This window comes from Plodia interpunctella, chromosome 26 (assembly GCF_027563975.2).
Source record: "Plodia interpunctella isolate USDA-ARS_2022_Savannah chromosome 26, ilPloInte3.2, whole genome shotgun sequence".
NCBI classification, from domain to species: Eukaryota; Metazoa; Arthropoda; class Insecta; order Lepidoptera; family Pyralidae; genus Plodia; species Plodia interpunctella.
In genome coordinates, this window is record NC_071319.1 from 4,530,058 (window position 1) to 4,544,090 (window position 14,033).

At 37.2% G+C, this 14,033-nt stretch overlaps 1 protein-coding gene across 5 annotated transcripts in view; it reads left to right on the forward strand.

Moving 5' to 3' along the window:
• gek (genghis khan) overlaps nt 1-13,947 on the forward strand; it is a 59,523-nt gene extending 45,576 nt beyond the window's left edge. For all 5 annotated transcript variants that reach the window (XM_053764571.2, XM_053764572.2, XM_064436835.1 and 2 more), the window contains 6 exons: nt 4,044-4,170; nt 4,521-4,596; nt 5,188-5,251; nt 5,632-5,737; nt 6,616-6,698; nt 7,449-13,947. In XM_053764571.2, the coding sequence (XP_053620546.1) occupies nt 4,044-4,170; nt 4,521-4,596; nt 5,188-5,251; nt 5,632-5,737; nt 6,616-6,696 (454 nt within the window). In that variant the 3' untranslated portion in view covers nt 6,697-6,698; nt 7,449-13,947. The remainder of the gene's footprint in view (nt 1-4,043; nt 4,171-4,520; nt 4,597-5,187; nt 5,252-5,631; nt 5,738-6,615; nt 6,699-7,448) is intronic.
• The last annotated feature ends 86 nt before the right edge of the window (nt 13,948-14,033 follow it).

The window sequence follows — 14,033 nt, forward strand, 5'->3', positions numbered from 1 at the left end:
TGTTGTTTGTGTACGAGTATATAAGAGATTAGAGCGATGTAGTTACTGTAACCTGGTCAGATCGGAGCGACGCGCGCGCCTCATCTCGCTGCCCACCAACTTCGCACGTGACAATTTAGAATGTTGTTTGTGTACGAGTATATAAGAGATTAGAGCGATGTAGTTACTGTAACCTGGTCAGATCGGAGCGACGCGCGCGCCTCATCTCGCTGCCCACCAACTTCGCACGTGACAATTTAGAATGTTGTTTGTGTACGAGTATATAAGAGAGTATATTAGAGCGATGTAGTTACTGTAACCTGGTCAGATCGGAGCGACGCGCGCGCCTCATCTCGCTGCCCACCAACTTCGCACGTGACAATTTAGAATGTTGTTTGTGTACGAGTATATAAGAGATTAGAGCGATGTAGTTACTGTAACCTGGTCAGATCGGAGCGACGCGCGCGCCTCATCTCGCTGCCACCAACTTCGCACGTGACAATTTAGAATGTTGTTTGTGTACGAGTATATAAGAGATTAGAGCGATGTAGTTACTGTAACCTGGTCAGATCGGAGCGACGCGCGCGCCTCATCTCGCTGCCCACCAACTTCGCACGTGACAATTTAGAATGTTGTTTGTGTACGAGTATATAAGAGATTAGAGCGATGTAGTTACTGTAACCTGGTCAGATCGGAGCGACGCGCGCGCCTCATCTCGCTGCCACCAACTTCGCACGTGACAATTTAGAATGTTGTTTGTGTACGAGTATATAAGAGATTAGAGCGATGTAGTTACTGTAACCTGGTCAGATCGGAGCGACGCGCGCGCCTCATCTCGCTGCCCACCAACTTCGCACGTGACAATTTAGAATGTTGTTTGTGTACGAGTATATAAGAGATTAGAGCGATGTAGTTACTGTAACCTGGTCAGATCGGAGCGACGCGCGCGCCTCATCTCGCTGCCACCAACTTCGCACGTGACAATTTAGAATGTTGTTTGTGTACGAGTATATAAGAGATTAGAGCGATGTAGTTACTGTAACCTGGTCAGATCGGAGCGACGCGCGCGCCTCATCTCGCTGCCACCAACTTCGCACGTGACAATTTAGAATGTTGTTTGTGTACGAGTATATAAGAGATTAGAGCGATGTAGTTACTGTAACCTGGTCAGATCGGAGCGACGCGCGCGCCTCATCTCGCTGCCACCAACTTCGCACGTGACAATTTAGAATGTTGTTTGTGTACGAGTATATAAGAGATTAGAGCGATGTAGTTACTGTAACCTGGTCAGATCGGAGCGACGCGCGCGCCTCATCTCGCTGCCCACCAACTTCGCACGTGACAATTTAGAATGTTGTTTGTGTACGAGTATATAAGAGATTAGAGCGATGTAGTTACTGTAACCTGGTCAGATCGGAGCGACGCGCGCGCCTCATCTCGCTGCCACCAACTTCGCACGTGACAATTTAGAATGTTGTTTGTGTACGAGTATATAAGAGATTAGAGCGATGTAGTTACTGTAACCTGGTCAGATCGGAGCGACGCGCGCGCCTCATCTCGCTGCCCACCAACTTCGCACGTGACAATTTAGAATGTTGTTTGTGTACGAGTATATAAGAGATTAGAGCGATGTAGTTACTGTAACCTGGTCAGATCGGAGCGACGCGCGCGCCTCATCTCGCTGCCACCAACTTCGCACGTGACAATTTAGAATGTTGTTTGTGTACGAGTATATAAGAGATTAGAGCGATGTAGTTACTGTAACCTGGTCAGATCGGAGCGACGCGCGCGCCTCATCTCGCTGCCACCAACTTCGCACGTGACAATTTAGAATGTTGTTTGTGTACGAGTATATAAGAGATTAGAGCGATGTAGTTACTGTAACCTGGTCAGATCGGAGCGACGCGCGCGCCTCATCTCGCTGCCCACCAACTTCGCACGTGACAATTTAGAATGTTGTTTGTGTACGAGTATATAAGAGATTAGAGCGATGTAGTTACTGTAACCTGGTCAGATCGGAGCGACGCGCGCGCCTCATCTCGCTGCCACCAACTTCGCACGTGACAATTTAGAATGTTGTTTGTGTACGAGTATATAAGAGATTAGAGCGATGTAGTTACTGTAACCTGGTCAGATCGGAGCGACGCGCGCGCCTCATCTCGCTGCCACCAACTTCGCACGTGACAATTTAGAATGTTGTTTGTGTACGAGTATATAAGAGATTAGAGCGATGTAGTTACTGTAACCTGGTCAGATCGGAGCGACGCGCGCGCCTCATCTCGCTGCCCACCAACTTCGCACGTGACAATTTAGAATGTTGTTTGTGTACGAGTATATAAGAGATTAGAGCGATGTAGTTACTGTAACCTGGTCAGATCGGAGCGACGCGCGCGCCTCATCTCGCTGCCACCAACTTCGCACGTGACAATTTAGAATGTTGTTTGTGTACGAGTATATAAGAGATTAGAGCGATGTAGTTACTGTAACCTGGTCAGATCGGAGCGACGCGCGCGCCTCATCTCGCTGCCACCAACTTCGCACGTGACAATTTAGAATGTTGTTTGTGTACGAGTATATAAGAGATTAGAGCGATGTAGTTACTGTAACCTGGTCAGATCGGAGCGACGCGCGCGCCTCATCTCGCTGCCCACCAACTTCGCACGTGACAATTTAGAATGTTGTTTGTGTACGAGTATATAAGAGATTAGAGCGATGTAGTTACTGTAACCTGGTCAGATCGGAGCGACGCGCGCGCCTCATCTCGCTGCCCACCAACTTCGCACGTGACAATTTAGAATGTTGTTTGTGTACGAGTATATAAGAGATTAGAGCGATGTAGTTACTGTAACCTGGTCAGATCGGAGCGACGCGCGCGCCTCATCTCGCTGCCCACCAACTTCGCACGTGACAATTTAGAATGTTGTTTGTGTACGAGTATATAAGAGATTAGAGCGATGTAGTTACTGTAACCTGGTCAGATCGGAGCGACGCGCGCGCCTCATCTCGCTGCCCACCAACTTCGCACGTGACAATTTAGAATGTTGTTTGTGTACGAGTATATAAGAGATTAGAGCGATGTAGTTACTGTAACCTGGTCAGATCGGAGCGACGCGCGCGCCTCATCTCGCTGCCACCAACTTCGCACGTGACAATTTAGAATGTTGTTTGTGTACGAGTATATAAGAGATTAGAGCGATGTAGTTACTGTAACCTGGTCAGATCGGAGCGACGCGCGCGCCTCATCTCGCTGCCACCAACTTCGCACGTGACAATTTAGAATGTTGTTTGTGTACGAGTATATAAGAGATTAGAGCGATGTAGTTACTGTAACCTGGTCAGATCGGAGCGACGCGCGCGCCTCATCTCGCTGCCACCAACTTCGCACGTGACAATTTAGAATGTTGTTTGTGTACGAGTATATAAGAGATTAGAGCGATGTAGTTACTGTAACCTGGTCAGATCGGAGCGACGCGCGCGCCTCATCTCGCTGCCCACCAACTTCGCACGTGACAATTTAGAATGTTGTTTGTGTACGAGTATATAAGAGATTAGAGCGATGTAGTTACTGTAACCTGGTCAGATCGGAGCGACGCGCGCGCCTCATCTCGCTGCCCACCAACTTCGCACGTGACAATTTAGAATGTTGTTTGTGTACGAGTATATAAGAGATTAGAGCGATGTAGTTACTGTAACCTGGTCAGATCGGAGCGACGCGCGCGCCTCATCTCGCTGCCCACCAACTTCGCACGTGACAATTTAGAATGTTGTTTGTGTACGAGTATATAAGAGATTAGAGCGATGTAGTTACTGTAACCTGGTCAGATCGGAGCGACGCGCGCGCCTCATCTCGCTGCCCACCAACTTCGCACGTGACAATTTAGAATGTTGTTTGTGTACGAGTATATAAGAGATTAGAGCGATGTAGTTACTGTAACCTGGTCAGATCGGAGCGACGCGCGCGCCTCATCTCGCTGCCCACCAACTTCGCACGTGACAATTTAGAATGTTGTTTGTGTACGAGTATATAAGAGATTAGAGCGATGTAGTTACTGTAACCTGGTCAGATCGGAGCGACGCGCGCGCCTCATCTCGCTGCCCACCAACTTCGCGCACGTGTCGCACCTCGGGCCCGGCGACGGCATCCGCTCGCAGCGGCTGCTGGATCTGCCCGTCGCGTCGCCCGCGTCACAGGTATACATTGCCTTTTTAAACCTGTCTAAATATACAACACTTTGATCTCGCGAACGCAATCTTTTTTTTTTTTTTTACTAAAATTGCGTTTGTGCAAACTTAAAAATTCTATTGACAGATCCTATACATACCATTTAAATTTCATCGAAATCAGACCAACAGTTCGAAAGTTATCACGTTACAAATATACATAGGTATGTATGTTACATCTAGGTAGGTATATATGTACATATATGTATACATACATATATGTATGTATACATATATGTATACATACATATATGTATGTATGTACATATATGTATACATACATATATGTATATATACATGTAATTTATGTTTGTTTTCAGCAAACGTATAGCAGTCGAGAGAGCAGTAAACGGACGTCGCCGCTCACGATATCGCACGGGACCGGCTCATATAATGGTGAGTTTTGAACCATTCTAAAGTGTACGAAATTAATAATTCAAAGTGGTGGGAAGTGTCAGGGCTTATCTGGCAAATGTTGTGCGTATATTCTTGCAACTAGGGTTCATTTATACTCATTTTTATAATGCAATTTATATATAAGTTTCTTGTGTACATCAATTGATAAATAAATAAATAAATTATGATGGATACTTAAACATCGGGACAGGGTGTCCATAACCTCAAATTAATACGGGATTTTTTTTCTTTTTCAATGCCAGCAATTTGTATACTGGGGTTTAAAAGTATATGTTTTTCGAAATGGAAAATAAAAAGTACCCTATGCGTTATACCAAGTTATATTCTACCCGTGTACCAAATTTCATAATAATTGATCCAGTAGATGTTGCGTGAGAGAGTAACTAGTATATAATACAATACTCTTTATTGCATCCAAAGTAAATACGTACAGAAAATAAATATCAAAATATAAAATATAAAAAAGACACAAAGGTGGAGTGATCGCTAAAGTGATAGCCCACCCTCGCAAAGTTTCGCATTTATAATGTTAGTAGGAAGAGTGAATACAGAATAGCTACATGTCGTCAGGGTCGTGGCGCACGCGCAGCCGCGACGCGCGCGAGGAGGCGCCGCCGCCGCGCGCTATGGAGAGGTACAGTACAGTACAGTACACTACAATACAGTACTCTACATCTACACCCAACACAATACAGACATAGTAACACAAATAAATGACAAAAAAAAATCAATCACAATATTTATTGAAAAAACCCGTGTCACTGTGACTCGTCTCAGTGCACTTGTAAATGGATCAAATTATTTACTTATTGTGAAATTCTAAATCTTTACAGGAATACAGGTCATATAGTATTACTACGTTTTATCTTAATATTTTATTATAATTTATGGTAAAGTGTTGCTATTTATATATATTTAAAAATGCATCAAAACTATAAAGTTTATTGAACTAGCTATCATAATCGAATTTTATAACGTGTACTATTACAATATACTATTGTATTACGTTTTCAGGTCGATTGGCGGAGGTTCGCAGGGCAGTGGGTCTCTACTGCTAGAGAGGTCCATAACACCACTCAGTCTCGGCAGCATGAGTTCCCTGACGCATGATGTGCTCAAGGTAAAATTGTACAGGGTGATTTTTTATACATTGGCATTATTATATCTACATGCTCAGTCGATGGTACTGAACAACTTTTCGTATGGAAGCAACCTTGAGAGAAAAAAAATCAGCTTATTCGTACATTTTCCACAACTTAGGTGTTTACGTTTGTATAGAACGGCTGATTTTTTTTTTCGCGATTTCTTAGTTACTCCGATACTAAAAGTTGTTCAGAATCATGGACTGAGCATGTTGACAAAATATTGCCAATGTATAAAAAGTCACCCTGTATACCGTATGTTGTTGCAATAAATTATACATTGGCTTTATTTACTTTATTAACTTGCAATGTAATTATGTCTATGAGTGGAATCTTGCAATTCAATTTTGAAGCAGCTATCTTCAACCGATTGGGCTGAAACTTTATTCAAATTGTACATATACATGTTTAGTTTGGATGACAATGCTTTATAATAATAAGCATGACCTGCGATGGTGCACCCAGGAACGGCTCCAGATGTGGGAATTTCTCAACGGTTTACTGCACGGATATGATTATATGTTCATACATTGAATGCAATAAGATTCCTCCTGACAACAATAAAGCTTGCGTCAAAAAGTTATTTTATGCACAGTAGCGCCATTTGGCGCTTATTTTGCAATTACGTAATTACGGCAAATGATAGATCGCGAGTGTAGTAGGTATCTAGTCTAGTGTCTATGATCGAATATTACGTAGCAACTGTGTCATACTGTTATAATGTAATTTTTATGTTGATTAAAACCAAGGTTATAAGTTGGTATCAAAGTATAATTTTAACAGCGAGTAATACCGCCGGGTGCAGCTAGTATGTGATATTTATATTTATATTGTAATATGTTATTGTATTTATCAGGTGGGAACAGAACTAGGCGAGGGTCTACACAGTGAAGACAGCAGTTGTGGAGCTTCGCCGCCGCATCCGCTGGACCCCTGATGGTAAGCGATCAGTGTTGATGGCGGCCGTTGAGTTAGATGTGGCGTGTGGTTCCCGCCCTAGGACACGACCACTCCATATCCTCTCGTGGATGTTATACCGACTAAAGTACACATATTTAAAATGGATTTATTATATATGTCACACATGCTTTTTAATTTATTTTTGAAAATAATAATGAGATGAAAACATTCTGGAATCGAGCGGGAATTGAACCCGCGCCCCTGTCTATCCGGGAGTGCTCTTGACCACTGAGCTATCGAGACCATAAATTAGTTCATCTCGTCTTATGCCGACGTACAGTATTTTCATTAGAGAGTAGTAGGTACTCTTAAATTCAAATCTCATTATTGTTTTAAAAAATAAAGTACATAGACAACAATAGCATTCCCGGGGAGGGTTAGTAGTGTGTAGCTTTTTGAGAAATTACTATATAATATTGTCGGGTTCTAAGCAACGTATCGCGATGAAACCTATATCAGATTTTAAGTTAGACCATCCGCTGTACAACTATGAAAACAGCATCCAATACTATGCAGTAGTTTTTGCGTGATGCTTGAACAAACAAAACAAAACAACAGACAGACAAAAATTCTAGAAAATATTATTTGGCTTCTGTTAGTCCCATAAAGACCCCATAATTATTGTTCTTTAATATCTCCTATGTACATAGCCCGCTTACAGTTTTATTGTATGTGTAGATACCACAGGACAACCAAATCTTCAATTACAAAATCACATACATTTTTCAGAAACCAATTGGACACATATTGGACATTTGACGTGTCCCGTTTCTACGCTTGCTTCTGTTGATTTGGTCCGCGACTACCACCCGCCTTATCGCCAACGATTTAAGAGTGAAAGTCGCGCGGTACGCATGATAATACACAAGTGTTTGGTTCCTACGAAATTTATTGCAATTCTAATCGAGAACTGTACCTTCCCAAGGATAATAACTGAGTGGTAACCGATGTGACTTTTAGGTCAATTAGATGAATGCAAGTCGATGTTGAAGGAAAATTTAATATTTCTTCATATAACTTTTAAACTTCAACATTTTTCAAGTGTCTTAGCACTCCATGAAACTATAAGTAAGACTGGAGTACACGCAAGAATTTTTTGATCCGAAGTACATGTATTGCTGTCTCTTTTATCAGTAGCCCTACCTGTCCTTTTCGCGCACTGAAAGGTATGATTATACGGTGGGTATACGTTATACCTATATACAAGAAAGTGATGGCTACCGATGAACGAGATAGCAATATCTTGTATCTTCGTAGTCGTACACAATCTCGTATTACATTCCAAGTAGGTGCGAGTTTGCTATTTACATCTCACCATCGAGTCGATGCGAAGTGAGCAGCAGCAAACCAATCACATTGCGCGATTGTGACGCAACGACAACCGCACCGGAATGTGATTGGTTCGCTACGTCTGCGTGATACGATGAATAAATGTTTTTGAGGCTAAATTTATTTCTATACGAGTAGTATGAAGCCACTAAAAATTAAATAAATTACAAAATCTAAAAAGAATTGTAAAACATTAATATCATTGTAAGTTGAATAAAGAATTTGAATTTGAACCAACGGGCGGGTTTTCAATACGTCATCACATGTGAGATATATTTTTATTTTGTACTTATGTATTATATAAAAAGAGAGATGAGATTCGGAAATTAACAACGATTAGATGCTATTTTGAAAATAAATATAAATGAGGCTATTTTTCATGCTAAAAAAAATAAAATGTTATTTATTGTATTCAAGAAATTTTCCATCAACATCGACTGTTTAGAATAACAAATATATATAATAGCTATAGTTTATTAACCAAATGTGTATTTATTTCGCTTTAAATATTTAGCATCGGATACGCGAGCCGCCGCCATTGTATTATATTATGTTTGGAATGTGGCGACCTCTGGTTTTAAGATTATGTAAACTACGACTGAAGAGGGGTTTTACCGCATTTCTTCTCCTTTAGTCCATTTTCACAACTGTATGTTTGTTTGGAATTACTTTATTAATAATATAGATGAGACCTCTATATATACGAAAATAGACCAATAAAGATTGGTTAAATTAACGTAATTTCTTAGAAATAAACAAATGAATTGTGTACCATTTACTTTTTGAATTGTGTTAAAAATAAAAGTGTTTCCATTGCATGGGAAGTTTTCAATTAATATTTTCCACTTAAACGAATACTTGAGCCTGTATTCATGGTTAAAGAATTAAATTTCACAAAGAAAACCATTTTGGCACACAAAGCATTATTCATTTTATAGATTAGATTATATAATATTATGTGGTAAAACCTCTATATCTACGAATACTGCCTTGCTAGCGTGAACATTAAAGTCCTACCTAAACCACTGCCATATTATTATGATACTAATTTTGAATGGCTTCAGAGTATTCTGAAATATATTTTGTCAGTCATACGGTTAAATTGTTAATTAAATATCTTAAATGCATAATAACTAAAAATAAGATAAGTGGAAAATGAAGAAAAAGACTGTCAAAGCGAAGTGTTTCGACAAAGACCAAAAATATGTTGAAATGTTGTGCTGACAATATTGTCCACAGTAAAATGAGCTTTGACTTGTGCATAATAAGGTCCTAAGTCCTTATTCAAGTATTTATTTACATAGATAATTTGATATATGTACTATTAAGGCTGAATGTCGGAAGTTTTGTCAAAAGTAAATATCATTGTCTAATATCAGTGAATAAAATACTTTCTTAAAACATAAAAAAAAAACATTTAGGAATTTAAAGAGAAGTATTAAGCGTCGTTTCCAATTTATATCTAGAATTTTTTACTGAAACAAATTTTCGTTCTTCCCACAGATTCGCTAGGTAATAAATAAAATAATTTAATGTTTGCGCTAGATGTAGATAATTTGCTAACGCGTTACGCTAAATTAATCCTACCGAGTGTAAAATGTATACGGAATATTAACCAATCTAACTTATCAGGCTAATATTTACATAGGTATATGTGTATTGTGCACACCATATTAGTGTAATTCTGTCATTGTGTTTTACGACCATTTTTCGTACGTTCAAAGCCCCATTACTCAGTCGTGTTTTGCAACGACGCAGTTTGTTGCAGTTCTGACGTGCTCTGTTGTATTCTATATGTTTTGACATTGACGTGCGTTGATGTACGTCGAAACTTCAATTTCTGTGTCGTCTGTCGACGGACGACAAAATGACGGAGCGTGACTGAGCAATAGCATGTCTCCTATTAATATATATTTCATGTAAAACATTTTACAAATTTGTCGATATAGTTTGATTGATTGATTTTTATCTGGCTAGATAGATTATAAACTGACGCAAGTTGTTTAACAGTAATATATATATATATATATATATATATATATAATTATTATGCAATTGAATAAGATGTTAGTTGCGTGTTTATGACAAAGAAGTTTTTGGTATGAAATTTAATTTAGATTGGTTTGTGCAACGCAATTTGACTTTAATGTATTTTACATGAACAGCGTATTTGACTATAAAAATTCATAGTCAAAACTAATTATTTGAAGATTGAAACCATTGAAACAGATCAATCCATAAGACAACCAGATAAAAGAAATAATAAAATATCTACCAGATAAAAAAGGTTTCTGTTATAAGTGTACCACACTCATAACAGAAACTCAAAAACTATATACCTATAGAGACCAAATATTAAGAAGGTATCAACTTGAGCACAGCTACACTGAAAGGTGTACAGAGGTCATGTGAAGGGGAGGGGCTTATTTCGTGTTCCGTTCATCTGTGAATAGCGCGACTAGATGTCGGGGCGGAACCATGTTGGAACCGTTTACCCCACTCGTCTGCCTCATCCCCATGTAGAAATAACAAGGCAGCGTTTCAACATTGAGAAAGTTTCAAACATTATTTCTAAGTGACATGGTAATTTTTTTCCGATATTCCCACGTAATAAGAAATGTAATCTATCGTTCCACGATATTTGCCTTATGGATTGATATCTAAATGGCACTCAAATATTTTGTATGTAATTATATTATTTTAACGATAAGGATGATAAGTGTAATTATTATTTTTAACAATCTAGTCTTTTTGTTTATATCATAGCGATGTATTATTACGTATAATTGTATTCTTCTTTATTTTATTAATTTAGGCGTAAATTAGTTTCGTGTATATGAACAACTGAGATTTTTAGATTGTAATTGAAGTATTTTATGTGCAAGTTTGGAATTATTTTATATAGCAATATTTTGTATTGATTTAATCTGGCTTGGAATGAAGGTTTTGTATAACTAATGCGGCGATTAGTCGTGTACATGTTTTTTTTTGTATGAAATTACCTTCCGACGCCAAAAAATCTCAAAGATTTTTTCTAATAGATCTATGCTTGGATATCCAAAGAATAAAAAACAATTTGATTGAGACGACATAAATGTTTCTTTTAAATTAGGATTTATCAATGAAAATAGTACATTCTGTCTATAAAGAGTAGAAAATAAAATTTCGAGATTTGTGTTATTGGATACTATCTCAACGATGTATTTTATAACATATACATACATATATAGTAGACTAGCGGCTGGCCCCGGTTTCGCTCGGGTAAAACCACAATAAAAAGTAGCCTATGTCAACCCTGTGCCAAATTTAATCAAAATAGGCCGAGTAGTTTTCGAGTTTATCCATTATAAACAAAAATACAAAGACCCAGGTCAAGCTGAAATTGATAACTTTCCATCTTGACCTGACCGGGGTTCGAACATGGGACCTCCAGTGTCGCAGTCCAGCGTGGTGACGCATTAGTTCACGGAGGTCGACACGGAGTAGGATGAGGGCGCTGTCTCTTGTTGGCTGATTTGGTATTGCGATAGCAAAAAAAATGTAGTTCGTTAAAATTTCGTTTTTACTCTTTATAGAGGTATTGGCAGATGCGTGGCTTTCAATAATGAAATATAGAAAATGAACACATTTCGACAAAGCAATACAATGATATAATTTACATACCTATTCTTAACTTGAAATCGGATTTTGAAGTAATTCATTTGAAATGTCGCATGGATTCTAGAATAGACATTCCCCACAAGAACAACCTTTTGTTTACAACACAAGCATTTATATAAAGTTTACACGATTTTGTATCGAGACCATTTTTATTTTAATAAAATTTATAATTTCGTGTTAAATATATTCTTTTTATGTATATTTTAAATACTTTATATGAGCATAAATGTACTGAGTTCCTCAAATTTATTTAATTTAATTTGAAAAAGTATATATTTATACTTGAAAAATTGAGACAATATACTAAATTTTCCGAGTCATACTTTAATATATGATGTCAATTGGTATAGAAACGTGTATAGAATAAAATATGTCCAAGAAATTATTTGTTTTAACGAAAACACCTTATTGCATAATAATCTTTATTCTAACAACATGGAGTTTTTGCAATTGAGTTGAAAAATGCTAAAAGTATAGTATATCTGGCTATAATCACTAAAGCAAATAATTCCTTAGATGTAACTTTGTATTCATAAAATTATTTAACCACCGCTTAATAAGCCTGTTTTAGTTTAAAAAGAGATATAATAATGAAACGAAACATATTTTAACTAAAATAGGCTTATAAAGAGGTAAGATTTTATGAATTATTAAATTGGCTGATCTTAATAAAATGTAAAATTGTTGAATCTATTCTCCTAGCATAGGATTGTATTGTATTGTTAAAAATTGTAATTTGTAATCCAACGGTTATGTCGTAAAGGATAGACGTAGATTTTGCTAAAATTGATACATATATGAAAGTTTTTGCATTTTATATATCGAAAAGATGATATCAGCTAAGTACATTGTATCTAATAGTTTACGCTTCTAATAGTATTGTTTGTATAGGTTGATATGACTCGTGCAACTATTGTATTACGTATTTTATAATATTTGTGTATGTGAATCGCGATTGAGTGGCGCGAGTCATTTCAACATAGACCAACTCTAACTCTAATTAATTTTAAACGATTTTAAAGAGTAGAAAGTAAGAATTGTTTTCCGTTAGGGCAAGATGACGTTCATTGAAAAGTGAGCTTTAAGGCGTTCCCTGTAAGCGTACTTTACATTGACAACACGATAGCTGACAGCGAGCTGTCCGCTCAATTGTTGATAATTTAAAGTTTCTCACAATGTCTGACAATCATCAAACAAAATATTTGACCAATAACAATCGTATAAAATTTTATACATATATTATTTGGCAATATAAATTTATATTGCCAAATAATATATGTATAAAATTTTATTGTCTACTCTTTTTAGTCGCGTAATATATGAACCTATCACTTCACTCTTCTATAAGCCTATCATAAATAATACATTATTAACAATGATATTTATAAATTAAATTATTTTTATTTGACATCTTCATTATATTCAATTTTCGCTTTTATTTTCGAACATGGAACAAGAAATGTCATCAAATAATACAAATTATTTACTTCCAAGAAAGAGTCAAAACCACATGGCTTATAGAAATAAACATATTGAATTTTATAATCGAAACATTACAATATTATACTAATGAAAAGACAAATAAAATGTCAATAGCGGTCTTTCACTTTTTGTTTTTTGACACTTGATTATATATTTTATATATAAACAAGGGTATATATTTTATATATTTTTTTACCTGTAAAAAGTACAGGCATGACAATATCTTCCATTTCGCTCATACAAGAGAGAAAGACGTATTAAATTACAGAATAGGTATATTTTATCATAATAATGTGACCGGTTTTACAACGTCTATCTTGCTGCTTTTGTATGAGACTGACCGGTAAGTTATTATGGAAACGGCTGCAAACTATTTGGTTATGCTAGCTACATTGTCTTTAGTTTTCTTGTGCATTTGAAAGAGATAGACCAAAATATATTTTTTTAGTTATTGACATAGTATTTGTCTGTTAGTATAACACGCTTTTAAAGTGTAGGCCAGCCGAATAGTCGAAATGGAAATGTGTTTACATGGAATTAGTAGTACTTCGTGCTAATTCCATGGTGGAGTAGACGATGGCCAGTATGCTATTTCTCACGCAAGCAGGCAATATATAAGACCTCAAATCTTCCTTGTATGTACTACTAAATATATCATTTGTATCTAAATCTAAATTATTCACTAATATTATATTGCAATTACGCGAAATCTCATCTCATTTTATGTAAATACCTAAATAAAGAAACATTTGAATGACGTTTTGGTTTTATTTATAAAAAACATACAAAATTTTGTTTCAACTTTAGGATTTTATACTATTTTTTTGTCTTTAAGAAGAAAGA